This window comes from Emydura macquarii, unplaced genomic scaffold (genome assembly GCF_026122565.2).
Source record: "Emydura macquarii macquarii isolate MOO-44397 ecotype Brisbane River unplaced genomic scaffold, CSIRO-AGI_Emac_v2 contig_2676, whole genome shotgun sequence".
Lineage (NCBI taxonomy): Eukaryota > Metazoa > Chordata > Testudines > Chelidae > Emydura > Emydura macquarii.
The window spans coordinates 15976938-16002795 of NW_027132813.1; the positions used below are offsets into that span (position 1 = coordinate 15976938).

At 38.4% G+C, this 25858-nt stretch overlaps 1 protein-coding gene across 10 annotated transcripts in view; it reads left to right on the forward strand.

Moving 5' to 3' along the window:
- Window positions 1-25858, forward strand: part of ESRRG (estrogen related receptor gamma) — a 467657-nt gene that overhangs the window by 301765 nt on the left and 140034 nt on the right. For 9 of the 10 annotated variants that reach the window (XM_067564953.1, XM_067564956.1, XM_067564955.1 and 6 more), the window contains one exon: window positions 15185-15600. In XM_067564953.1, the coding sequence (XP_067421054.1) occupies window positions 15185-15600 (416 nt within the window). Of the gene's footprint in view, window positions 1-15134; window positions 15601-25858 lie in introns of all 10 variants that reach the window. The other variant, XM_067564957.1, reaches the window with a different exon arrangement.

The following is a 25858-nucleotide window of genomic DNA, read 5'->3' on the forward strand; positions in this document are numbered from 1 at the left end:
GAGGCAATAGTCTGTATAGCTGCTCTTACGCTCTCCCTGGAACAGAGGCAACTGATACATTTATCAATTTTCTGCCCAGGCTGATTAATTGAGTTAATGTATATAAATTATATAGGTCATGCTCCCCTTTCTGGTAACACAGAAAAATAGGAACCTCAAAGGAGACCATAGCAGGGATGTGCTTCTAGTCAGTAAGAGACACTTTAAACTGTTCCTCTCTGTTTCTGCAAGATCACTTTCAGTCGGCATCCACATAGTATAGCAATTGCTTAATGTAGGGAGGTGTACGTTTGATTATGCAGAGGTGCTCTGTAAAAAGTGAAAGGCAAAGAATACAATATCTGTCACTGGGTTTCAGAGTGCAACAAGTGAAAATAGCATTAGGGAAGGAACAATGCCTTTTATTCATACTTATTTTACTACCTCCTGTCCATCTGTCCACTGGAATGAGCCACTTATCATGCTTCCGGGTTTTTCTCTTTCAACTTAAAGAATTATGAAAGCAAAATTCCAATTTTTCCTGTCCCTTTATGACAGGTAGGCTGAAGATTGTGGTCATTTGGATTAAAAACATATCCATCACCACCAGCCGACGGGTTATTATTATGTCTCCTTTGAATATATGAATTTCATCCACTACGTGTTGGAAGTCTAAGAATGCCAACTTTTTATATAAATAATTATCCCACTGGTGATATACTGCATACTGTTGCCATATTTTTTCACTTTTACAGCATTCTTGGCCTTATCACCCGTAACATAAATCGTATGCTCTCATATTTAATAAAACCTGTAGAATAACAATCCCCGTATAATGTACAGTCAACCAATCACACATCATCATTTGACTATCATTATTTGTTTTCCGGTGACAGATATTTCAGTAGATATCCCAGTTTAAGTTTGACAGCATGTTTGATACAGCCATGCAGGGAAATAAGAGGGTGACCTTATTTATGTGCTCACGCTGACCTCAACACACAACCCTCAGTTAAGCAAGGTTCCATGAATGGGTGTGCAATGTTCTGAGTTAACTGGTTTTATTATCTCAGCTTCCTAATCTTTTTGTGGAATGCCAGTGAGCCCATTCTGTTAAGAAGCAATAGTCTAGAACCCAGTCTGTTTTACTTGACAATTGCTGTCAACCCCCTGCTTTACAAGAGATCAGTTCAGGAATGGGGTATATTTAACTTAATTATATATATTCCATCCCAACCCTGAGTGAAATGTGGATTGGTGGCATTTATTCTGGTAGCCAAATCTACCATGGTATAAAACATGAGGCCCAATCCTGCAAGCCTGTTCCATGATGTGCTCTCATTGACTTTAGGGGCTGATTTTTTCAGTGCTGAATATTTCCTGTAAGGTGCTAAGCACAAGTCAGTGAGACTCAGCACATTGTAGGATCAGGGAGGTGTGCTTTAATCTGGTTTAATCATGGATGCACTTTTTTTCTTTAAAGATTCCAGTTGTGTATTTTTTACATATCAAAACTCCAGTTGAATCCCAGTTGGCTTCAACAAAAATTTTGGGTATTAAAGAAATGTGCACTTGTGATCTAGACCTTATACAATTAAAATAATTAAGGCAATTATGTTATAAAAATACAACTGAAATAAATGGCTTATGGTATAAGATCAATGTTGCCGGCCTGATCTTGCAGCTTTTTCTCAGGCAGTTCTCCCATTGAACTCAATCAAGATCTTGCCTGCATGATAACTATGCGGATTGAGGCACATATTAATTAACAACATACCTAGGTGGTCATGTTAAAATTGCAAGTATTTAGCTTCAACAGCAATCCTGTCCTGAAGGCAATAAATAGAATGGGAATGTACATTTGTTCATTTCCTTGGATGAATATTTTCTAAAGGTACCAAATTTCCTTTTTAAAAAAAAACACAGTAAAAGCCACATCAGGAATTCATAAAGAAGCTTATCCTGTAAACTTGTTTGCTGTATTCACGCCGACTGTGTAGAAGTGAAATCCATTTATGCCAGTTCCTTCCTGACCTTTGCTTCTAATATCCAGAGGCAAAACTCAGGCATATGAACCCAATGGCATAAATAGCTTTGAATTACACATAGTAGTGTGTGAACAATGTGTAACTGTGAAAAGGCAAAGGTTGGGATTTTTATTTTTTTAGGATTTCTAATCACACTTATTAAAATCAAAGCTAGGATAGATTGATTTTTCTTCCATAACTTCTATCTGATATACATTATACAATGTATCTTAATGTGTGATGATGTCTTCAAGAACATATTGAAGTATTTGTTTTGCTTACTTAATTTTCAGAATGTACAGGGATTAAAACAGATAAACAAGAAGTGAGACTAAAGAAAGATTCACATAAGTTTCATTAGTGATTTGCAAACGTTAGGACAGCGTAGGAGTTATGGTATACATTAACAATTAAGGCCCTGATTCTGCAGCAATTTATGCACACAATATGTGGGTGGACTATTGCACCCACACTGAGTCCCTTTGAATTGAGTGGAGCCCGGCACGGTCGTACTAGTCTGCCAGCACGTTGGGCACTGCAATATCAAGCCCATAGTCCCACTGAATTCACTTGCTGAGTTGGGTAATTCCTCAGCTGGTGTAAAATGTCCTAGCTCTTTTTAAGTCAACAGACAATGGACAATGTACATCAGTGGAGAATCAACCCCAATATGTACAAGGTTTTGGTCCAGGACTGGTGACAAATGTTTTGCTCTGTTTGAAATGAACTCCATGCTGATTTTGCTCACTCTTTCTATGAAGAACAAAGAACTTTTATTTTAATGATCTAAATATTTTACTTTTGGCAACTTAGGAGTCAAGCAGTAAAATTGGAGGACTTCTTCAGATTTTATTTACTTATGTTATAATGCACTTCTCCTTTCACGGATGTTCCAGTGTGGCTGTGCATTTGTGATTTTTCCTTCTGTTGGGAATTCTTTTATACATTCAAGTTTCATAGAGTTTCATCTTCAATCTGCATGTTGCAGCATATTCCTATTCTATTTATATGTATTTTTGGATGTTGTCTCCCTCTTCTCTTTTTATTGCAAATCCTTAAAAAAAAATACAAAAACCTTGGGCTATTCACAGCTCCACATTGCTCGCACATTACTCTGTGTGTTGGTTAAAGCTGTTTGTGCCACAGGCTTTATTTTTGGGAAGTCTGCAGACAAAGAAATAAGATTACTTTTCGTCAATTGAAAAATATACATTTCAACATAGAGGAGAATGATAGTTTATATATTTTATAACACCTTACTATGAGTGGCATGAAAATAAGTCCCCCTTTTTGAAATGCTATATTTAAAAGAGACACGTGCCCAGTTCCTATGAGTTCAAGACAAAGGCCTGATTCTGCTCCCATTGAAATAAAGGAGGAAAATCCCTGGATGGTATCTGGGCCCCATTGAAGTCAATGGCAAAATTCCCATTGACCTCAATAGGACAAGGATTTTATCCCCATTGATATCAATGGGAGCAGGAGGAGATCCAAGCCCGGTAAGCACATTAATTCATATAAGACAGTCTGTGAGCTATGGGTGCTAGAGGTGACTCAGTTCCTGAACCTTCAAACCTGCAGTAAAGACCCAATCCTGCAGTTCCTATGGAGGCAAAATTCCCATAAAAGAGTCGGATTTATGCTGCCATAATATGACTTCATATGACAATAGGGCACAACTAGAGTATATCAGAAATGTATGCATTTGGGAGAATTTGCCCCAGGAACAGTTTTAAACAACTTTTAACTTTTGTTTGGTGTCTTGGGTGTATTTGCATCTTATAATTTGAAAGAAGTATTTTCCCTCTTCTAAAATATTATACCTCAGTCAGTTCAGTTTCCTTAACAAAAAAACAATTTCAGGCTTTCTGTATGAGACCATGACAAAGTGATTTTATAGCCAGTACAGAAAGTGACTAAACTTGACAACAATTGTATTTCATGACAACCTCTGCTTTCATGTTCCCAGCCTGCTTTCCTATCATCAGGATTTTTTTTTTCTCTCTTCCCCCCTTCTCAAATGTGAGCTATTCCATATCTCTGCATTGGCTAGAAACAAATCCTTTTACCAGGAATGCATTTTAATGGAGAGCATGCTTCAGTTAAGTCACCAGAACCTTAACTGTATAATATTCAACTTCTTACCAACCCAGAACCAAAGCTTTTCATTTAGAGCCATGTTCATAAGGGTAGTGGAAGAATTACTATTACAGAACTAAACCAGATTAGGGGGGAATGTGAATTAGATTTAGTAACAGATGGTGCTGTGGAAATTAAAGATGCTTTGCGAATGGAAGCGACAGCAGCTTGCCTCTTTTTTTCTCTGTCTCTCTCTTTCATGCACTTGATAGACGGGTATAAATCACAACAATCCCGTCTTGACAGCCAATTTCGAGAATTTGATCTGGTTAAAGACCTGGCTTTCCTGCACCACTCACTGAAACTAGCTTCTATTTTATTTTTATACAGCACCTTGTCATATTTAGGAAAACGGAATCACCTGCCTCCCTTTAATGAAATTTTCTGTAATTACAGTTTTAGCTCTTTAGAGTTAATTACTTTTCCATTCAGGCTGAGTTCTCAAACTGTCTCACTGGATTTTCCCTCCTTCCCCCCCCCCCCACCCATTCAGATTGTTTTAATTTTTGTAAAGATGCTGTTCATTGTTGGAAGTTGTTATCAGATCCATTACAATTAAATAATAATTATCAAAATCACTAATGTGTAGGGAGAAAGCAATGCAAACAATTGTTGAAGTTATTGCATCTTTTTTGACAGAAGAGCGAAGCCTTTCAGGAAACACTCTAATGTTCGGGGGTTTTTTGGTTTGTTTTTTAAACTAGATCTGAGAAGCAAATGCTTTTTTTGCAAGTAAAAGCCACTCAGATTGATGTGGACACAGTGGCAAAATAAGGATAGACACATACATGGAATTAAACATCAGGCTTCAAGTTTTATTAAGCTTTAACACAGGGGAGGGGCACTAACTGCCCATCACCCATACTCTCCTATACCAAGCATCTCCTATACCAGGTTCCAATGCAGGGGTTACAGGGCTCTTTACCATATAAGCCATAACACAGGGTAGGCTGAAGAGAGCCAACCCTATGTTATGGCTTATATGGTAAGGTATATAGCATGAAGAGAGCCTACCCACCAGCGCTCAGCTCTCTCTGAGTCCTAGCACCCTCCCCACCATCAGGGGGACAGAGGGTGCTGCAGTATGGTGACCTCAGTCCATGAGGGCCACAAGGCCTCACTCTAGGAGCCCAAACTCAAGGCCCATCACCAAAATCCCAGGTCTTTTACTTCTGGGAACCATTCATTTTATTCTCTTAACCACACTGGAAACTGGCTGTAAATGCAATGAACAACCAACACCGCACACCAGTATCTCAATTAGGTACTAAATGCATTCATTCTTACTTAACCCACTGTGGCTTGAAGGTGGTGCAAGGAAGGCAAAAAACTCCCTGGTCCTCTGCCAATTGGCCGATGGGAGAAAAAATTCCTTTCTGACCCCCTAAACAGGCGATCGGCTAGATCCGCAGCATATGTCAGTCCAGGTTCCCACTGCTAGTTTGGGTGGATAGGCTGGTGCTGCTGGAATGGAACCAGAAGAGGTTCCAAATGGCCACTGTGCTGTGCTTAATCCTGGGTCCTGGGGAATGTTGACCACTCAGCACCACTCTTCACCAGCTGGCCAGTGGGTACCAGAGACTCTCGGGGAAGAGCTACTTATTTTCCCTTGGAGAGAGTCTCTCTCCCTTGCTATTGGGACTGTTCCCCTTTCACTGCTGGCCCCATCAAGTTCCCCCACCTGCTGATGTGGGTGGGGGGCATTTATGTGCCTATAGCTAATTTTGCAGCCTCTGATACCATTTTTCAGAAAAGATCAGAATAAAATTCCAGAGCTGCTGTTTGTTTATGTAAACTTGTCCCCCATTCTAGTGTCCAGATTTTAAATTCAGGCTCTGGTATGGGGACAGGAGAGAGCTCGGGGTGCAGAATATAATTCACTTATTGCAGTGAGGGTGTAAATTTGAAAATGAATAAACAGACACTATGCTTCATGGCTTGGAGTTTCCTCACCATGTGCCAAAGGCCTCCAAAGTGAAAAAGGGGATAAGAAAAGAAAAGCAAATGGGGGAGAGGGGCAATATCTGTCAGGAATTGAAGAGAAGATTCTTAGAGCTGGCAACTAACAGTTGGTAGAAATAAAGCTTCCTACCGGCAGTCAAATCAAATGTAGTAACAACTCAGCGACTCCCTGCTGCTAGCAGACAGCATGGTGTAACACACTGGGACAAACATTCACTTAAACACTGATTGCAGGAAAATGTCATTTTCCAACTCACCAAGTATTTTACACGTATACACACCCCACTCCCACCCACACCCAAACACAACAAAGTGGTGGTGTGGGTGTATATGGGAAGAGAGGGAGGGCAGGAACTGGGACCAACTGGGGCAGCAGGATTATTTACTTCATAACTTTTCATCCTAACTCTTTAAGAAACTCAGGATCTGATGTACTTTCTATCATGCTCTTCTATTGTTCTTCAGTATTAGACTGAGTTTGGTGAATGAATCATCATTCATCTATTACATAATCTATAGAAAAATCACTAAGGGTATTGGGTAATGAAATAGGCCCCATGTACATTTGCACGCACATACACTGTCTCCCTCTCAGAGAGTCAGCAGAAAATCATTGAGACAAATTGTGGAAACTATGATGACAGAAACTTTGTCTGCCTTGAGACTTATGGCAATTTCCTTCTCATCTCCCCTGTCCCCCTCCCCTCCTGAAAGTGACGAATGACAACCAGGCCTGTGTGATCTGTAGTACTGTCTTTCTGACTGGTACAAGTAACTGCTTTTGATGCTATAATCATTTCAAAATAATCCCTCTTTTGAAAGCCTGTTACATTCTGGAGTAAATCTTTGGTTATTTTTGTAGTTTGTGCAGGTTCTTTTCTTGAGCTAGTGAATGTAGTGTTGATTTTCTTTTGCTATTTCAATTGATTTCATTTAATTAAAAAAAAGAATTCCCAGAATTAATAATTACGAGATGCCTTGTCACTTTAACTTCTCCTGAGGCTGGAAACATCAGGTGGACTCCACCTGATATCAGTAGAGAATAATCTCAGCTAATATAATTTTAGATCACAGGAAACCAGCTGGATTTTTAACCAGCTGGTTTTCATTCTGTCCTAATGTGTGACATTAAATAAAATAGTTTGCACATAATTTGACAATAAAATGTAATAAAAGTGTTGTTCTTCCCTGTCTTTATACTTATTGTCACAGAATGAATTTTGGCTGCCATTCTAGTAGTCATGTTCCAGCCTTTCCACTATAACTCTTTATGGCACAGAAAATCTCTTAATATAAATTTGTACCGCTCCTGGCACAACAGGGTCCCAGTTTAGTTGAGGCCTATAAGCACTACTGTAATATGATTATAAGTAATAAAATATGGTATTTGAAATCAGCAAACAAACAGGAAGTTAAATGTAAAAACCAACATTTGAATAATATCACAATTGTGGCTCCAAATAACAACCATCTTCCTACTTCATAGGCCTTGTGAGAAACAAAGGAGGAAAGAGAAAATTAAGAACTGAGAATCAGCCTTAACTTTTTGCTTGCATGCTGTCGGAACCTTCATTCATTGCATATGTCAGTACACATGTACGTGTTCCTTTTTTTATGTGAGTTTCAGACGCCCTGGAAAGATTTTCATTTAGCTGTCAACCGCTTCTGTTGGCTTCTCTTCAGTGTGTTCCTTCCTTTGAGTGCTTGAAAACTGAATTGTCTGAACGCAAGAAAACTTTATTGATCCATATTTCTAGTTGAAAGACTTAAGATTTGTAGAAGTGGGTGATTTTCTTTTAAGCTTAAGAAAGCTTACTGCAGAGGAGGTCTTTTAGTAGCATAGTAAATCTCAACAGATGACTAAATGTTACAGGACCATATACAATATTAGACTTCAGTTTGTGAAATATATCTGCAGTTTTTTGCTTACCTGTGAGAGGCTTCCTGAGAACAATGTGTCATAGTGACATACACTGGAGATACTGGGCAACAGTTTTACTGTGACCTGATACTTATTCAGACGCCTAGTGTGTTGGCTCAAAGGTCCAAGGTCATTTATTTGTCTTTCCTCTGAAATTTTTGTTCCCAAGAGAGTGCCTGGTGTGCAGAAACAGTGCTTGTGTGGTGTGATAAAATTTAAATTTTGTTGCTTGCAATTGCTGCACATTTAAACCTTACAAGTAATTTTAGGATTCGTGTCATGGTCTTTACGATCTGTGGGCTCAGTATGCTAGAGAGACTGTGCATGTCTAAGGATACATTTAATTAAAGCTGCATTAGTGCATATATACAGACTTGTTAAAACACTTGGTTTGTCTCAATAATATTGATTAAATAGCAGTAGTTTGTTTAATCTAAGTGTATTTTTGCTATTATTACATTACTTCAAAGTAATCAGGGTAATAGTAATCACCAGTGAAATATCACGTTAGTTATAAAGTAATGCCATAAGAATTGATTTGAACTTGGCAGGAAAGGAAAGCTCTTGCTCATATAGTGCCAAAGCCTGATTTAGATTATTAGAATGAGAGTTTTAAGAATAATCTCAGTTTGTATAAACGGTGTGTATTTTATAGACTTATAGGTTACTCCATACCAGATCAGTATCCATTATATCAAGGAACACCTCAGGCAATTAATTATGCAAAACATCATGTATGTAATTACACAGTATTATTATACATTTAGCAGTTTTATTGATTTGCCAGTTGCTTGCTTACAGCGTTTAGAGCTATAAACAAGAGATGCTCACCCTAAATTGAAACAAGTCCAAGGAAATGAGCACAGGATAAATTACACTAGTATGTATTACTGCATCAGATCTAATCTGTAAGTGCAGAAACTGTCAACAATGATAATTTGCAACACATTGTGATATCGCAGGACCATTTCCTTCCCATTAATAAAGTTTATCAACTTGCAAGAGAAAGGAGCCATTGCGATTACTTTACATAAATAAAAATATTGAGAAGAAAGGTTAAAACAATTCTCCCTAACTTTCAAGGGCATGGAATTATTATATGTGAGTCCAGAGTTGGGAAATTTTTCAGTTTTTAAAAATAATGCAGTTACTGTGAAGTTGAGAGTCCAGGGCTATTAACCTTTGAACTGAAAATGAAGGATTGTTCATTCTTCCCTTTTGGTGTTAATGAGCACTGTGGTGTGGCTCAGTAGGTCATATGCAGACTGATGATACCAGTTGGGAAGCTGGAACTTGGTTGCAGATTCCTGATCTCCAGGTAACATGGGCTTCTGCTTGTAGCAATTTGATGTCAACATACACTGCTTCCACAGCTCCAACTGTCAGCAGTTCTGACATTAGCCTTGGAGAGGGCCGTTTGCTTGCTTCAGCACCCCTGATAAAGATGGAATGATGGAGATTGCTAGAAAAATTAAAAGGAAGAAGAAACTTAAATTTTAAAGACGTTGCTCACCATTTGTAAAACAATATAGAAAGTCATGGCTATCTTCTTGGCACTAAAGTACTCCTCAGTAGGCCATGCAGGGATATTTGTTAATAAAGGCCTAATGCATAACATGTGTGTGGATGTGTGTGTGTCAGGATTAGCAATGCTTTCTTTGCAATTAATCATCTCATCCATTGGGTTAACCAGGCAGACCTTAAGATATTTCTTATTAAAAAGAAGGAATCCTTTCTGTTCCTTCCCCCAACTAAGCCAGTGCACCTTAATGCAATGATGATATGTTAGACCCAGTAGTTGTCAAAGCACCGTATTACTGTGATGCCATAATGACACCCTGTCTCTGTAAAGTAGTCATGTTTTCTAAAATCACACGTTGCACCGTTGATTTCTGACATGACACTTCATTCAGTCGCTTTCCCTTTCTTCAGCATCACCATTCTCTGACAATAGCAGCTGGTGCCCATTTTCCTACTAAGTGATTCACATTTTGCCACTTTACTAGAGTGCAATTAGCTGAAGCAGAAAAAAAATGATCATTGTAAAGTAGTTCAGCTGAAATTGTAACTCAGTTCTGTAACAAGAGCTTGTAAGAGAGTCTCGAGGTGATTTGGGTGTCAGTGCAAGAGGCAACGTTTTGGTTTCCTTTTATACAAATACTTTTTCTCTTATATTCAAAAAAGCAAAATATAGGAAATCACTGTCACCTGCCTCATAGTTTTCTATCTATTGGTTTTGGTACAGAACAGTGAAACGTTACTAAAAGGCAAACAGATTGTATGAGAGGCAGGTTGGTCTTTGTGGTTAAAACGTGGCCCTGGGAGAATGGCGAGCAGGGTTCTATTCCTGGCTCTGCCACAGACTTCATTTGTGACCCGGGGCCAGGTTTTCTTGCCTTCTACACAATGGGGATACCCCCACCCCCCTACCTTGCAAGGATGTTGTGAGTCTAAAGTAGTTGATGTTTGTGAAGCATGTTGGAAGATAGTGGATGGATGGCACTATTAAAGTGTAAAGTGCCCCTGTGTAAGTGTGTGTAGTAATTCCTATCTCACTGAGGCTCATTTATAGCAGTTACTATTATTACACTGTGGTATCTGCAATACCAAAGGAATTCTCTTTTAGAATAGACAATAACTGTGATATCACATATATCATTATGGGGAGGATTGGTAAATATTTATTTATAACTTTTTTGGGGAGGTGACTGCTCTGCTGTAAGTTACACTATCCCTGCAGTGCTATTGAAGTTAGTGGGGCTGCACTGGTGTAACGGCCAAAATTTGGCCTGTTTTCCAATACGAGGATGCCATAATTTGTATGTTGTTTTTATCCTTTTTAAATTGGTCAAATAAGAGAAGAAGGGAGAAAACAATATTCTAACCAGATAGCCCAATTCTGGAGTTTTGGTAGAGGAAAAGCTCCCATTGACTTGAATGGGAGAGTTTCCTCCGCTAACATTGTAATTGGGCCCAATTAATGTATACATTCCACTAGGATATTGATACTGATGTAGTCAGTGTCAGCATTGTCAATATCATTAGCAGTGTGGCAGGTGGATAGTAATATAAATGTTATGCCACTAACACCTTCATTAATGCTATTTAGAAAATTCTTGGCCTTGTAAAAAATGCAGCATGCAAAATATTTACCACTGTTTATTGAAACGGCTATATATAAGTGGTTTTAAGTGCATTTTCTAGCATTCCCTCTATAACTTTCTGCCAATAGCCAAATAGCTTTATTTTGCTCAGATAAAAGATTATTTTCATCTCAACATGATTACAAATATGAAGGGATGTAACTTAAGATGTACTTCTATATTAAAGGTTTGAAGTGGCCTGAGTGTTTCCTTAAGAATCTGTTCTCCCTTAGATGCAGGCATGGAACTGTTGTTAGAGTCAATTGGAATTGCTGTCTTTGTGGGCCCTGAATGGCATGTGAACCCAAAATCAGCAGTGTCTCCGGTTCTGTTCATGAGTAGCTGAGAGAGCTTTTAGAAAGCGCATGTGGGGATACCCCACCTCCAGTGGCGATACCATTAATTTGATTTAAAATAATAATAAAGAAAAAAAGAGTCCCACTAAGGTTTTAAAATAAATATTGTACACTTTTGTATGAAACATGTTATTTCTATTCAGACACCTTAACTAAATTTAGGTTTTTATTAATCCAATGTGACCTAAAAAAATCTGCAATAACAGCACAATGTGGAATTGGGCTTATTCTCTTCGAATGCAGATAAAGCCATCATCTTGAAAATAGCTCTTTCTGACAAAAAGGTGTTCTTTTGAAATAAAGTCCTATTCACTACATTCCTCTTAGAGTTAATGTGAATTTTAGTGCCTCTAATTTTAGATTGAAGTGAAGTCTAGAATAAAACCCACCAGCTGACAATTGAATTTATAGATAGTTGTGAATATTTCAGGCTTGAATAATAGAGCTGTAGACGTTCAGAGACAGAGAGGAAGAGAGAATTAAGCTCCAACTGTAGTTTTAGAATATAATGCAATGGTGTCTAGGAAGTCTTCAGTGTAATGAGCTAAGTAGTAATTAAGAGGCAACTCTCTTACTGAGATTTGGTTCAGGCATTATTCCAAATGTTCAGTGAGATGACTTGATGATGGCCGAAGGTATAGGTGGCTCTTCAGCCTCTTCCATTTGAAAGTGGTGCAGTTACACAGAAACAAAATCAGCATGAAACAGGTGCCTATTGTCCACTCATTGCCAATGTCAGAAATATACATACATCCCTTGTTTGGCTCTGCTTCTTCAGGGAGTTGAGCAACTTTTCATCCACTGAAAGCTATTGTTTTACCATCTCCTTGCAGTGGTTTATTTGGACTGTACTTCTGTACTCATGATGCGCACCAGCCCAGTTTGCACTATTGAAACTGCAGCCCAGAGCAGAAAAATCTTGATTATTACTAGAAACTGCCACTTCAAAAACGTCAGTAGACTACCTATGCAACATTGGTGATCAGACCTTGAGTTTGTAAATCTGAGAGAGAGTATTTTGGTTCTGACAGCTTAGAGTAGGAGAAACCCATTTTTGCATCAGATAAGACAACATTCATTTGGACAACTAATTACTTGTTGACTTAATATTTTAAGCAAGCAAATGATGATTCTGGGAATGGAAAGGTGACATCCGAACTTGTACTCTAATAAATTATTCCCTAAACTAGAGCAAATTCACTGGTAGGAATCTTGTTCAGAGGATGTGCTACCAGTGCAGCGATATAGACTGGAGAACATAAAGTTGTACTCCTATGGTTGTAACTGTGATGATTTTACGCATGGAATCGCAGCAAAAAGTAGGGTATAGAAAGACTAGGCACTTATAGTCAAGAAAATGATCTCAGCACACACAGAGAAAAAACCCTCTAGTTGGTAGATTGTGAAAGAGTTAATTGATATTTTTTATCATGGCTGTATAAAATTCAGTGTCACAGAAAGAAAGAGAGCGAGAGCCCATGTTTTAGTACCCTAATAACTTCTAACTCTAGTCTAAGATCATAATGTATGTGAGAGCAGTCCAGTAATTATAAGGTAATAAGTGGAGGGTGGTGTAAGTGCTCTAAATTAAAAGGAATTTGCAGAGCTGCTGCAAGTTAGTGCCGACCCGCTTTCTTTCAAATGTTGACTTGAGAAAAGTGCTTAGCCCAGAGTGCAAGTAGAGAGACAAGACAGAGCTATCTATTAATTACAGCACTCATTAACAGTGACGGGTACAAGGCAGCAGATGCAGAAGGAAAGGCACACACTAGTGCAGGCTGGCAAGGGGATTCCCTCCTCCCCCCCACTAGTTCTTGAGAAAAGGACAACATAAGCAGGTGGTCCAAAGCCGTAAGGTATTTTTAAGGATTTAACCTTCCCATTTCCTTGGTTTATGTGCTGACACAGAATGGTTTTGCTGCTACCCCTTTCCTTCTCCATCCCAAATAAATATTCTATTTAAGTGTCGCGAGTGACATTTCCACTCATCAGTCTGGTGGTTTTTCTTATTCACATGCAATTTGTTTTTTATATTCTTTTTGGTAGAATTCACCCCAGTGACCGAGGCCCTATGACCACTTAAATCCCACTTTGAATAGGGTAACTCTTACTCTAAGTGAATGTTTCTGCTGAGGGGCCAAATTCTGATCTCAATTATCGTGTTGTAAATAAACTGAAATCTAGTTACTGGATTTATTTCCTGTTTACACTGGTGAATCTGACTCCAGACCCTAAAGCTGCATCTGACTTTTATTATTGCAGAAAAATGTGAGCCAGAGAAGAGATATAACATCTCAAAACTGACATGAAATTATTTTAAGTCTACCAGATTACCTGCTGCAAACTTAACTAAACTTGACTTTAATCTGGTTGCTTCCAAAACCATAGTGTATAAACACACATGGATGGGTTTATATAGTGGTTGCATTTCGGCTGAGAAAAAGTCATCAGAGACCTGCTCAGAACTGTCGTTTATGAATTGGTAGTTCTTCAGAGGACTAACAAAGGCTTTGCCCAGCGTCCATTTGCCATTGTTGCTTAGTAATCACAACTGCAGACAGGGAAGGCATATCTGATCATTATTATTATTTTCTAATTATTTCTTTCTATTACTTTCTAATCATTATTCTACCCTCCAGCCCCCTCCCCCCTCACCTCCTCCCCCCCCCCAAAAAAGGACAGTTAAGTTTATATATGGGAAAGAAAAGGTGGAGGTTTTTTTTCCTGGACAGAGAGCTAATATGTAAGATCAAATGTCTTGTTGCTCTGCTTCAGATGCTCAATTCTGAAGACAGGAATTAAGAAACAGGGCAATCAAGACCCTCATCCTTTGAAAGATAAAACTTGTATCCATTTCCTCCTTTTTTTTTTTTTTAACCCAGAAAGTAAAATGTAAAATGTCAGCTCCTATAGAACCGTAGCTATGTGGGGTGCTGGCATAGTTATTACTGGTTAGTATGAGATAATGGCTAAAAAGTAATTGCAGCCAGAGCTGATGAATCATTCCACTTAGATTTTGTGAAACTAGTGTCCAACTTTAATTATTTGTTAGAATCCTGAGATGATACTACTCCATTACTAAATAGCTTGACATAATAAAGACATTTTATTAAAAAAATTAATTGGGATACTTATTCTTCAATTCCAGGTCAGATCAATAGATCATGCAGATGTACTTTATTGAAAAGTGCTGACAAACAGTAATTACTGAGCAAACATTTAACGGTTCAAACTCAGAAATGTTTGATTCTGCTGATAGTGGAATTTATGCAAGGAAAAATGCAGTGGGGGAGGAGAAAATGAAATCAATTCTAGGAATCAAATGGGCTTGTGAATTTCTGACTCACTGGATGACGAGTTCAGAATTTAGAGAGTTGATTTGATATCAACATGTAGCCTATCAGAAAGAAAGGGGGGGGGGGTAGAGAAAGGATTTGGTCTCTTTAAAGTTTTTGTTTACTGCCTGTCTGAAGCTTTGATAAAGCTCTGTCATGCCCTTATGCTGATTACCTTCATGTAGAACAAGAGGTATTGACTAATGAATGAATGATGTGCGGTCCCTAGCCCTTGCAGAGCAATCTTAAAGAGCGCTGTCTTTAATACACAGATTCTTCTCTCTCTCTCTCTCCCTCTCTCCCTCCCTCTCCCACAATGCAGGCTCCTCTGCAGAATGTCAAGCAAAGATCGACACATTGATTCCAGCTGTTCGTCGTATATCAAGACGGAACCATCAAGCCCCGCCTCTTTGACGGACAGCATCAACCACCACAGCCCTGGTGGCTCTTCAGACGCCAGCGGGAGCTACAGTTCAACCATGAATGGACATCAGAATGGGCTGGACTCACCACCCCTCTACCCTTCTGCCGCAGGGCTCGGGGGCAATGGGCCTGTCAGGAAACGATATGATGATTGCTCCAGCACCATTGCTGAAGATTCACAGACCAAGTGTGAATATATGCTGAACTCGATGCCCAAAAGACTGTGTTTGGTGTGTGGTGACATTGCGTCAGGGTACCACTATGGGGTGGCTTCATGTGAGGCCTGCAAAGCTTTCTTCAAGAGGACAATTCAAGGTTAGTGCTTGTCACCACTTCTCTCTTGTCCAAAGTAAAACTTCACACTTCTATGTAACTCCTGTTCATTCTCCTTCCCCTAAATTGTTTCTTTATATTTACAGTATCTGGTCCTACGGACTTTACTCATGCAAAATTTCTTTGTTATTCAGAGGGAGTTTTGTCTGTGTAAGGACTGTAACACTGGGCCCATAGTCATTTCTCTTTTTACTGTCAAACATAGGCAAAGCTATCTGGCACCCTAGGCATCTTCAGACTTTTTTTTTTTCCCATAAGAGATCCCCATGGACAGTGATACATAATTGCTGTTAAGAAAACTGGTTGTTTTCTGAAGGTTGCCATGGCTACCTCTTGAGTGGGCCTCCTTGAACATACCTTGTGCATAAGCATCGTGTGGCACATCTTGCTCTCAGCTGTAGCACTGCGGCACTTAAATTGTTAGAGAAATCCAGTTTATTTTTTTAAAGCTCTAATCCATTTAAAGACAAAACCAAATGTAATGCTATAGTGTTTTGTGTGCTTCAGTGGATTAGTCACTGGCCTTTCACCTCTAAGATACTACTCTAGCCTTAACCACATTCACCAAATATCTGTCAGATTACATCCTAAGTGAAGTAAGTTAGCAGACTTTGGTCTCTGCCTAATAGCCCACATAACAAACCTGCTCCTGATGCTCATTATAAATCCTCCTCATATTTTGGCATAAGTTAGTATGAATGGGATAATTTGCATGTCCATTGTTCTAGCTGTGGAACCAATGGAGTCCAAATAATCTTCTTTCTTCCTTTAGACATCGTCCTCTCAAGTAGAATTGCAGGTGCTTTGTTTATAGAATGTAAAAGCCATGCCTGGTCTGTGGTTATTATACAGGAACTTAGTGTCACATTAAATTAAGGTCAAGCTTGGGTGTCTAAAATTAGGCACCTAAATCCATATTTAGACACCCTAAATAAAAGTGGCTTGATTGTCCAATGTGCCAAACACCTAGAACACTTCCAGAGGGGTAGCCGTGTCAGTCTGTATACAGCAAAAACAACGAGAGTTCTCTGGCACTTTAAAGACTAGCAAATTTAATATTTGTAGACATAAGCTTTCGAGAGACTTCAGCTCTCTTCTTCAGATGCAGTCATACAGAAAATAGGTAACACAGAGGCACTGAGTATAGGTAATAGGATCTGGGGGAGGAGCTCAGTACTTTTGAAGGCTGCCTTTATTGAAGAGCTTAAATTTGGATTTAACTACCCAACTCCAGCCACCTACATTAAAAAAATTTGGTTTAAGTGACTCAACTATGTAGCTAAGTATTTAATGTAAAATTGAGGGACAAAGAATGCATGTTTTTTTTATTTAACTGTTCCCAGGTGGTGGTTCTTGAGCCCCTCTAGGAGCCTCAAGAATTCCCCTTTTGTTTGTTTATCCGTTTTTTAATTCCCCTCTTGCCTCTTTCCCCTCCCCAAAGACTTTGCATTGTTGTAAACATATAATCCCTCCAGCTGAGGAGTGCTGGATGCTGCTGCTTCTGCAGCTTTCAGGAAGTCAGGTGTCTTTTGCAGAGCACTGTGAGACTTTGCCTTCCCTGAGGAGGCTGAGTGGTGGCTTCCACTTATCTTTCAAGTGCCTGCTTGTGAGCAAAGAACCTGATGTGGCTCTATGCATTGGGCTTTCAGTCATATACCCCTTACTTAGGCAAAACTCAGAGAAATCAGAGACATTTTCACACTAGAATCTACTGAAAGTTTTTCTTATATGAGGAGTACGGTATTGGACCCATAACAGAAGATCGTATTCCTGTTATCTAGGTAAATACCAGACAATTATGTGTGTCTGGAAGTTTAACATCCCTAGATTAAATACCTATATTATTGTATACTTTTTCAACCTTTGGTAAATATATCTCTGATTCAAGAAAGCATTTAAGCATGTGATTAAGTTCAATTAAAGTCAATAGAACTTAAAGTTAACATGTGCTTAAGTACTTTGCTGCATTGGGGCCATCGGGAAGAAGGCATAAGACAATCATTGTATGTTAAAGAAATAGCCACTGTTCAGTACAAATTCCAAAGAGAAACATTGGACTGCAGTTGTTATGGGTCTGATTTTCAGAAAGTTCAGCACAAGCTTCCCAAACTTTGTAGCCACTGTTTGCACAGTTATCATACATATGGTTAGATTCATTTGTGCATAAAATAACCAGTTTGAGTGCACAGTTATGGTAATTGCACATGCAGAAAGGGCATGCTGACCTCAGGCCTCGGCTTTGTGAAAATCAAACCCTTTGAGTTAAATAATTTCCTTTAACCTTCAAAAATTTTATCAGCAAGGCTCTACAGTTTATACAATGGAGGAGCAGATATTATGTAGCTGTTAAACTTCAATTAACATAGTTTTAATAAAGAACCGGTATTTGATTACGTGCAATAACTATCCTATGAAACAGATATACATTAATTTTAGTTTTGCCTTCGTTAATAAAAAATGCCACTAAAATTTTTAACTGATTAAAGTCTTGATTTCTGGCATTGATGGATAGCCTTCAGTTTTAAACCACACCATAGACAGCAAATTTCTGGGCCTTGAAGCACAAGTCACAGATGTCATTCTTCAGATTAGCTCTCTGGACTTGTCTACAAAGCTCGAGTTATTGCTGGCAGCGGTGCAAAAGTTTTCAGTAGGGATACAGCACTCCCTGCATGAGCAGAGATCACTGCACGGTAATGTAAAGACAAAAAAAAAAAAAAAAAAAATGCAACCTGGCAAATAAAGGCATTGAATGGCACAGTAATAATAAGGGAATTCAAAGTAGGGCTAGAAAGGTGCCACCTTCATATGACATGGCAGCTTCTTTATTGAAGTTATTGACTAAAGGTCCAAGAAAACAAAGTGGTGAGTGCTTCCAAATCCCATTCAAGATAATGGAAGTTGAGCACTTCAGTGGATCAACCCCTTAGGACATTATAGGTGAACTAAAGTAACTAAGGCTAAAGTACTCTTTGTAATTCTAGGGGCAAATTCTGCCTTTGAACGTGTATGAATGGCTTCCTTGATTTCTTTGGCAGTCATTTTATACAAAGGGTAGAATTTGTCCCTAATATTCCTAAAGGCAATTTTTCACTCCATAATTTCACTTTGTGGTTCATATCAACTTTGCTTCTTTCTCCATCTATTTAAAAAAATAGTTGATAATTGAATAAGCATAAATAAGAAAATACACATGCACAAAGAGGAGCATGAATATATAATAGGAAACAGGGGTGCTTGAAGAACCAACTACTGTGTCTGAGTATATAAAAATTGCTTATCTCAAATAAAAGAATTGCTCCTTTCAAATGTTAATATTTCAATTCTGATGGGAAATTAATCATAGATTTCAGTGGAAAATGACCATGTTTTACTTATCAAACCTTTCTAAGTTATCATTCATAAAATACTGTATTAGCTCAGGCTGCAGAGCACAGTGCTTCTTCCCATTGACATTACTGGCAAAACTCGCATTGCCTTCAGTGGAAGCAAGGTTGAGCTTGATAAAGTTAGGCTGAAGGTAAGTATTGTGCTCACTTAGAGCCTGATCCACTTCCCATTGAAGTCAGTATGATTCTTTCCATTGCCTTCAGTGGAGCAGATCATATCCCAATAGCTGAATTTCACTCTAATATGAATTGTTAAAGGATGGTTTCAGACAAGAATAGTTTGCTCAAAATTTTCTTTTTTACTTTGAAACATTCCATACTTGTTCTCAGCCTGAGGTAAATTTGCTCTTAAATTTGAGAAAACTGCAGTTAAGTCTTTTTGTTTTATTAAAAGGTAAGGGAAGGCGGGTGGTGGAAATCTATCCCTCTTTAGTTTTTCAGGCGGATAATCCGAAAACAGCTGAATTTAAAAAAAACAAAACATGTAAATAATTCTTGATGAGAAGTAGCAACTGTGTCTGGAAAATATTTAAAAATAAATAATTATGTGACTGAAAAATCACAGTTGAGTGTGCACTTAGGAGCATCTGCTTACGTCTGAGTAGAATTTAATGACGTTCTATCCTCCCCCCTCTTCTGGCATCACATAAAGTGAGGGTGAACTGGACGCTCTCTCTCTGTTCAGCTTATAGGGCTGTTGTTCTTAGGTTGCTTCTTGGATAATTTACATGAGGAATGGTTGCAAATGTCTCACAGAAATACACACATGCAGACAAATCCACCCCCAAATTGGTTTAATATCAGGGACATTAGAAAATAGCAAGTGCTTGAATAGTTACAGGTCCACTGATTTTTAGGGTCTGTCCACAGTTTTTGCTGCATTCCGCAGTTTCTTGAAACTCACACCTTTCATTAAAGTAAATAAATAAAGGGCCAAATTTTCAGCCTTCAGGTAGGTGCATAGGCTCATACTGGGCTGCTAACAGTGTTGCATGTCATATATATTTTGTAATGAACATTGAACAACAAAGATATCAAAAACCCATTTAACAAGACAAACATTTGAATAGAAATTACTACATATGCCAACATTGCCTAGTTATTGTTGGTGAAGAAACCTGACATTTACATTTTCCGACTTATATTTTGCTGTATTACCTTAAGGGTTAATTCATACACATTGTTGCATTTAATAATATATAGTTGCTCTGCCATTTCTTTGGGTGAAACTTTTATTAAGTTACAGGCACAAAGATCCTGTTGGCTTCAATGGGAACAGGATGGCATCCATGGGCTTTGAAAGGTTCAAATGTTTTCTTTTTTCTCCTAAATTGATTAACCCCCATCCCACCCTCCAGGTGATTGTCATCTTCAACTTAGCATGAAAATTCAACAAGAAAAGCCACAACTGCTGAGGCAGCAGCCTGCTGGGAAGATTTGTGGTGTAACCTTTATCATTGAGCAAAGGGAAAATGCTTGAAACAAAAGTGTAAATATTTTGCAGTTACAATAGTCGTGTTTCCAGATTCTAGAGTTTTGTTTTTTAAAATTTTTCATTAAAAGTGTTGGACGGACAGCATTGGAAACTTCTGTTTATGCACAGATAGATAAAGCATAGCTATTCTCTCACTGTTTCATTTATGAGTCTCAACCTTAGGTAAGTTCAGCCCTTGTTCATCTTAGCTAAGGTAGCCAATGAAGTGTTCCAACATGGTCATTGTCACTGCCTTGTGGACATCTTTCCATTAGGAACTGGACTGAGACTGCTATCTTATTTCATGTTCATACCTTCAGCTCCACAGTTTTGCTGTAGTGTAGTTCCTAAAGTACGTGTAAAACCTTGTTAAAACTACAAGCTGGACACCTTGGGTTCACCTCTTCAGGTTTTCAAAGTTGTTTATACTTTGTTAATGATCAGGTTTTTCAACCCTCTTTTGAGTGCAGTGTTTACACATTGCTGAGCCAATTTGAACTGCAAATCTATGAACGCTTTACAGTAAACGTATTTTTTTTTTAATCAGCAAGGTAATCAGGAAAGATACAGCTACTTATGTAAATTCAGATATGGTGACATTTAAAATGGGTGACATAAGTTTGGTTCTGGGTTGCTCGTGACCAAAGTGGCTTCCAAAGATTAATTTACACGCTGCTCAGGTGACTCCATCTGTAATCTCCACATAGCATTTTCTTAAGGAAATGAAAACTTGAGGAAAGTAAGACTTCATCATTTTCCAATATCTTTATGTTATTGCAACACTGACCTGGATGGAACATCACTAGCTTTGAAAGAAAGCTGTTATACCCAGAGGCCTAGAATTAGACCTATACCTGAAGGCTGAAAATCTGGCCCTTCATTTATTTATTTTAATGAAAACTTCAAGTTTTCAGCCTCCATGCTCCTTCAGACTTGAACATCTCTGCTATGACTGCCAAGGAGCTTATGATTCTGTAAGGTGCAGAACACTTCTTGAGATGGTCTGAGTGCTCTCATTTCCCACTGAAGACAGGTATGTTGACTCCAGTGGGAGTCAAAAGCACTTCGCACATCTAGGAGATATTCCACATCTTGTGGTATCAATCCCATAGTGCCAGTTGTGATGTTGGCTACTTGTATATTGTAAAATTAGGGAGCTGAACCCATCATTTCATGTAATATGACCCTGAACAATATCTTTTTCTTCTCAAATTTGCATGTCTGTTGTTTACTACTGGTACTACAAACAATTTGAAAAGAATATTTTACAAGTTTGAAAATTTTTTTTAGTACTTCTACAACACAATACTTACTCCTTTTTAAACTGAAATTTAGTGAGTGTCACATGCTGTAGGCTGGATCCATTTGCTAAATGTTTTAAGGTTAAGTATAGATGTTTCAAAATCAGCCACTTTTTTGTTTTTCCTTTTTAACAGACAATTTATGTTTAAGTGGTTTTAGACACCTTAAATTTCAGACCTTTAGAGCCAAAATTATAAAACAATATCTAATTGTGCATGCACAATTTTGTTCCTGCAGTCAAGTAGGTGAAAAAATGCGGACACATCATTTGCTGGCTTAATCAGCTACAGATGAGACATGACAGAATTTAGACCTTTAACACAACATTAAAAGTGCGAAATTAGAGGCCTGGTTGAGGCCCCCTTAAGAATTTGTCAATTGGAGTTAAGTTTAAAACTCCATACTTGGGTTCAAATTCTCAAAACCTTACTCATGTATTTTTTACTCGTGCAAGAAGTCCCTTTGATTTTCAGTTCTATGTGCATGAGAAAGGACCAAGTTTTGAAGAATTCAGACCTTAACCTCTGGGCAAATCTTATTTGGTTCCTCAGTTCAGTTTTGTTAAGGTGTCAAAAATTCTGATGCATTTTCTAACTCAATTGAGGCCTTCTTCCCCTGCCCTATTCCTAAATCAACCTGGTACTTCTCCACTGCCCTCCTTTCCTCATAGTCTTTGAAAATATTATTTTCTGTTCAGATCTTTATATCATACTCATCACCATGGTGTCTGAACACCATAATCTAATCCACTCTCTCTATAGTCTGGATCCTGTGATTTGCACACTCACTGCCATTCTCTGCTTCTTTTTGATTATTGAATCCCAAGCGGTTTTCCCTATTTTTATTGTAATCATGGCTAGCTGCTGTCTTCAAGGGCTTTCCTGGATCACAGAGTCCACTGAAAAGCATGGGCAAGTTTGAAGATGGCTGCCGGCCCAGGAGAGACTGTCTTGAAGAAGGAATCCAATGTTGGTTTTTATCGGGTACTAGCAAATATAGGGGATCCTGTTTAGGATGGAGAAACTGATCCAAATTTTTAAAAAGAGTTTAGGTTGCAGAAATCTGGGGGAACAAATAGTGCATGCAATAGAAATGCTTTCTGAATACAAGTAGAAAGGACACATCGGAAGGGTACATCATATGGTTGCAATCAGTTTGAGACTGAGCCATTCCCTTGACTAATTAGATCCCCTCATTTTATTATGTTATCCAGTTTTCTATCCTCATTTTGGCTCTACTTTCCCACCCAATAGAATCGTTATCTCATATGCCTTTAGACTTGCCTCTGCTCGCTTGCTTGTAGGTAGACTATTCTTCCTTCCAAACAGATTTTCCTCTTCTCTCTCAAGCTGGATCTTCTGTTAGATCAATCCTTAGATTTCCTGAACCCATTTATTCTTTCCTTTCCAGACTGCAGCAGTACTCTCGTGCCTTGAGTATGCTTTGAGTATTGCTTCAGTTATGAATGAAGGGAGTAAAGCTCTGTGTGTGATTTCTTTTTTCATCTTGTTGCATAGGGAAGTATGGGTTCGATTCAGTGAAGGACTTAAGCACAGACTTAACTTTATAATGGTCAACAGCACAATGGTATGCTTAAAGTTAAACATGTGATTAAGTGCTTTGCTCAACGGGGTCTGTATGCATAATTCCAAATGCATGGAGATCAGAGCAGGCCTCAAAATATTTACCAGGGCAACTGTCTTCAGGCTGTATGTACTGCACTGTTTGCTGCCTTGAGACTCATGGACCACAACATCTGTAGAAATGGAACAAATGAATTTTTGCAGTTGAGCGTTTAAAAAGAATAGTCCTTTTGGTTAAACAGATATTTTCCCCAATATCTGACAAGTTTTATGATCTTTAAATTTTAACCAATTAATATTATTTTGCCCAAAAAAACACATATTTTTCTCAGTTTGTTTGAGTATACTTTTATTACTTTGAAAAATACGTTTTTGGAAAAAATGAATGGTCAGTTGGATAAAGTGATATTTGGGATGGATGTACCTAATCTGAGGTGTTAAGGATGGAATAGATATGGAATATGGCTACTAGTTAAGTTCTCTTGTCCTCCTTGCCCATCTGCCAAGTTCTGCCTTGCCTCCTTGCCCATCAGCTTGAAATATAATCTGCGTATCAATCTCAGCGCTCATCTCCATTCTTTCATCCTTTTTTTCTTCAAGAGGTAGAGTGGTCCAGTAGATGCAGCACTGAAGTGGGAGCCAGGAGGACCTGGGTTTAAGTCCTGCTCTGTCACTGACTGACTGTGTGCCTTTGGGTCAGCCACCTCACCTTACATCTGTAAAATGGGATTAATGCCATTTGAGATGTATGAATGAAGAGTGCTACATAAGGGTTAAATATTATTATTTTTGCACCAGGTATTCTAGAAATGAAATCCTATATTTCCAGAAAAGCACCCGTTTCATCAACTCCCTCCTTTCCCCATCCCACAGTTTTGAGTCTGTTTCCAAAGCCATCTTCTCATGACTGATACTCATGAGATTACTTTTCATCTTTGAGGATCACATGTGCTAGGGGGCCATTGCATATGACCCTCCACTTTTAATGGACGCACCTTTGTCAACATTCTACCTTCTTTTCTGCTGTGACCTTCTATGCCCTGAACTTTGATGAGGGTCCAAATACGTTAATCCATGTCTCCACCACTTCTCCCCCATCCACCAACCAGCTGCCAAAATTGTCCCCAGGACCTCAGCAGTGCCTATCCGCGCACTCACACCCACTGACTGAGAAACCACCCTTTCCCCTACAAAATGTGTTTTACTAATTATCAAATTCATCTTGGAGCCCCACATGTCACACAGGGGACCCTAAAAACCTTAAGCTATTTTGGACTCTTTTTATCTCCGTCAGATGAAAATGCGACTCCCTTAACTGCATAACATGAGCCACATGAAGAGATTTTATGATTTGAGGCATTTAAAAGCAGACAGACTGCAGATTATATATTGTATGTTTTCAGACTCTAATTGGTAACACCAGCACAGATGATATTATTTCAAAATAGTTTTCTTGTTTCTTAGAAGGCTAAATATTGCTTATAATGCTTTGTGTCTCATTTATATTTTCGTGCCTTTTGGCCCAGCTAATAAAATTAAAATCATTAGCAAAATAAGCAGATGCTTTAAAATAAACATTTCTGTGTCTCTGAGGAAAGAAAAGGAGCTCAGGACTGACATAAATCCCAATGCATTATAGCAATGCGGGGCAATGTGTGTGGGGAGTGAGAATTTGACATATATTTTTATTTTGAAACGTCATACTAATTTACATTATTCAGTCCTTTAACTGCCAAACTGTGAAAGTCCATTAAGCTACTGAAAGGAATATACAAATTATCCACGGGCACTTCAGGCAGGAGTTTTACATACACCCTGTTATTCTATCAGCCAGCTAGCTGCAAGATTCTATTAAGGAGTAAGTGAGAAAATTATATTGCCTGCAAACTAATTGTACAAAAGACTTTAAAATAAGTAATCAGAGCCCAGTCTTTTCTGAAAACCAGCCAGGAGATATTATAAATTGCTCGATCATTCTTGTCAGCCCAATTAAAAAACCCTGAGCTGCCATGTTGATTTTGTTCTTTGTATAACACAGCTTCCTCTTCAACTATTGACAGAACTGGGCAAACTCAAGTTATGCCATTAGTTGCTGCTCAGTTCTCCCTCTAGCATTGTTTAGCAACTCTAGATAAGAAAATGGTAAAGTATCTTTCTAACATCATCTTCTCACTGAAATTCAAGGCAGATCTGGAACCCTTAACATATGTATGCAACCCTCTCAATAATTGTGTAGCTTAACCATCTAGTGCTAGATGCCTGAGTGCTTGCTGAAAACATTTTTGACTCTTTTACAGTTTTTAGTGTATTGAAGAAAAACAAGTGAATACAAGAGACCTCATGACCCACAGGGTGCAATGCATTTGAACTGGTACCAAAATAGATGTAATAACATCAGTGAGTGCTTGGGCCAGCACATTTTTAGTATAATATACTTTCATTTATAGAACAACAACAAAATTCTAGGAGGATTTTCAAGGACAATTCACTGG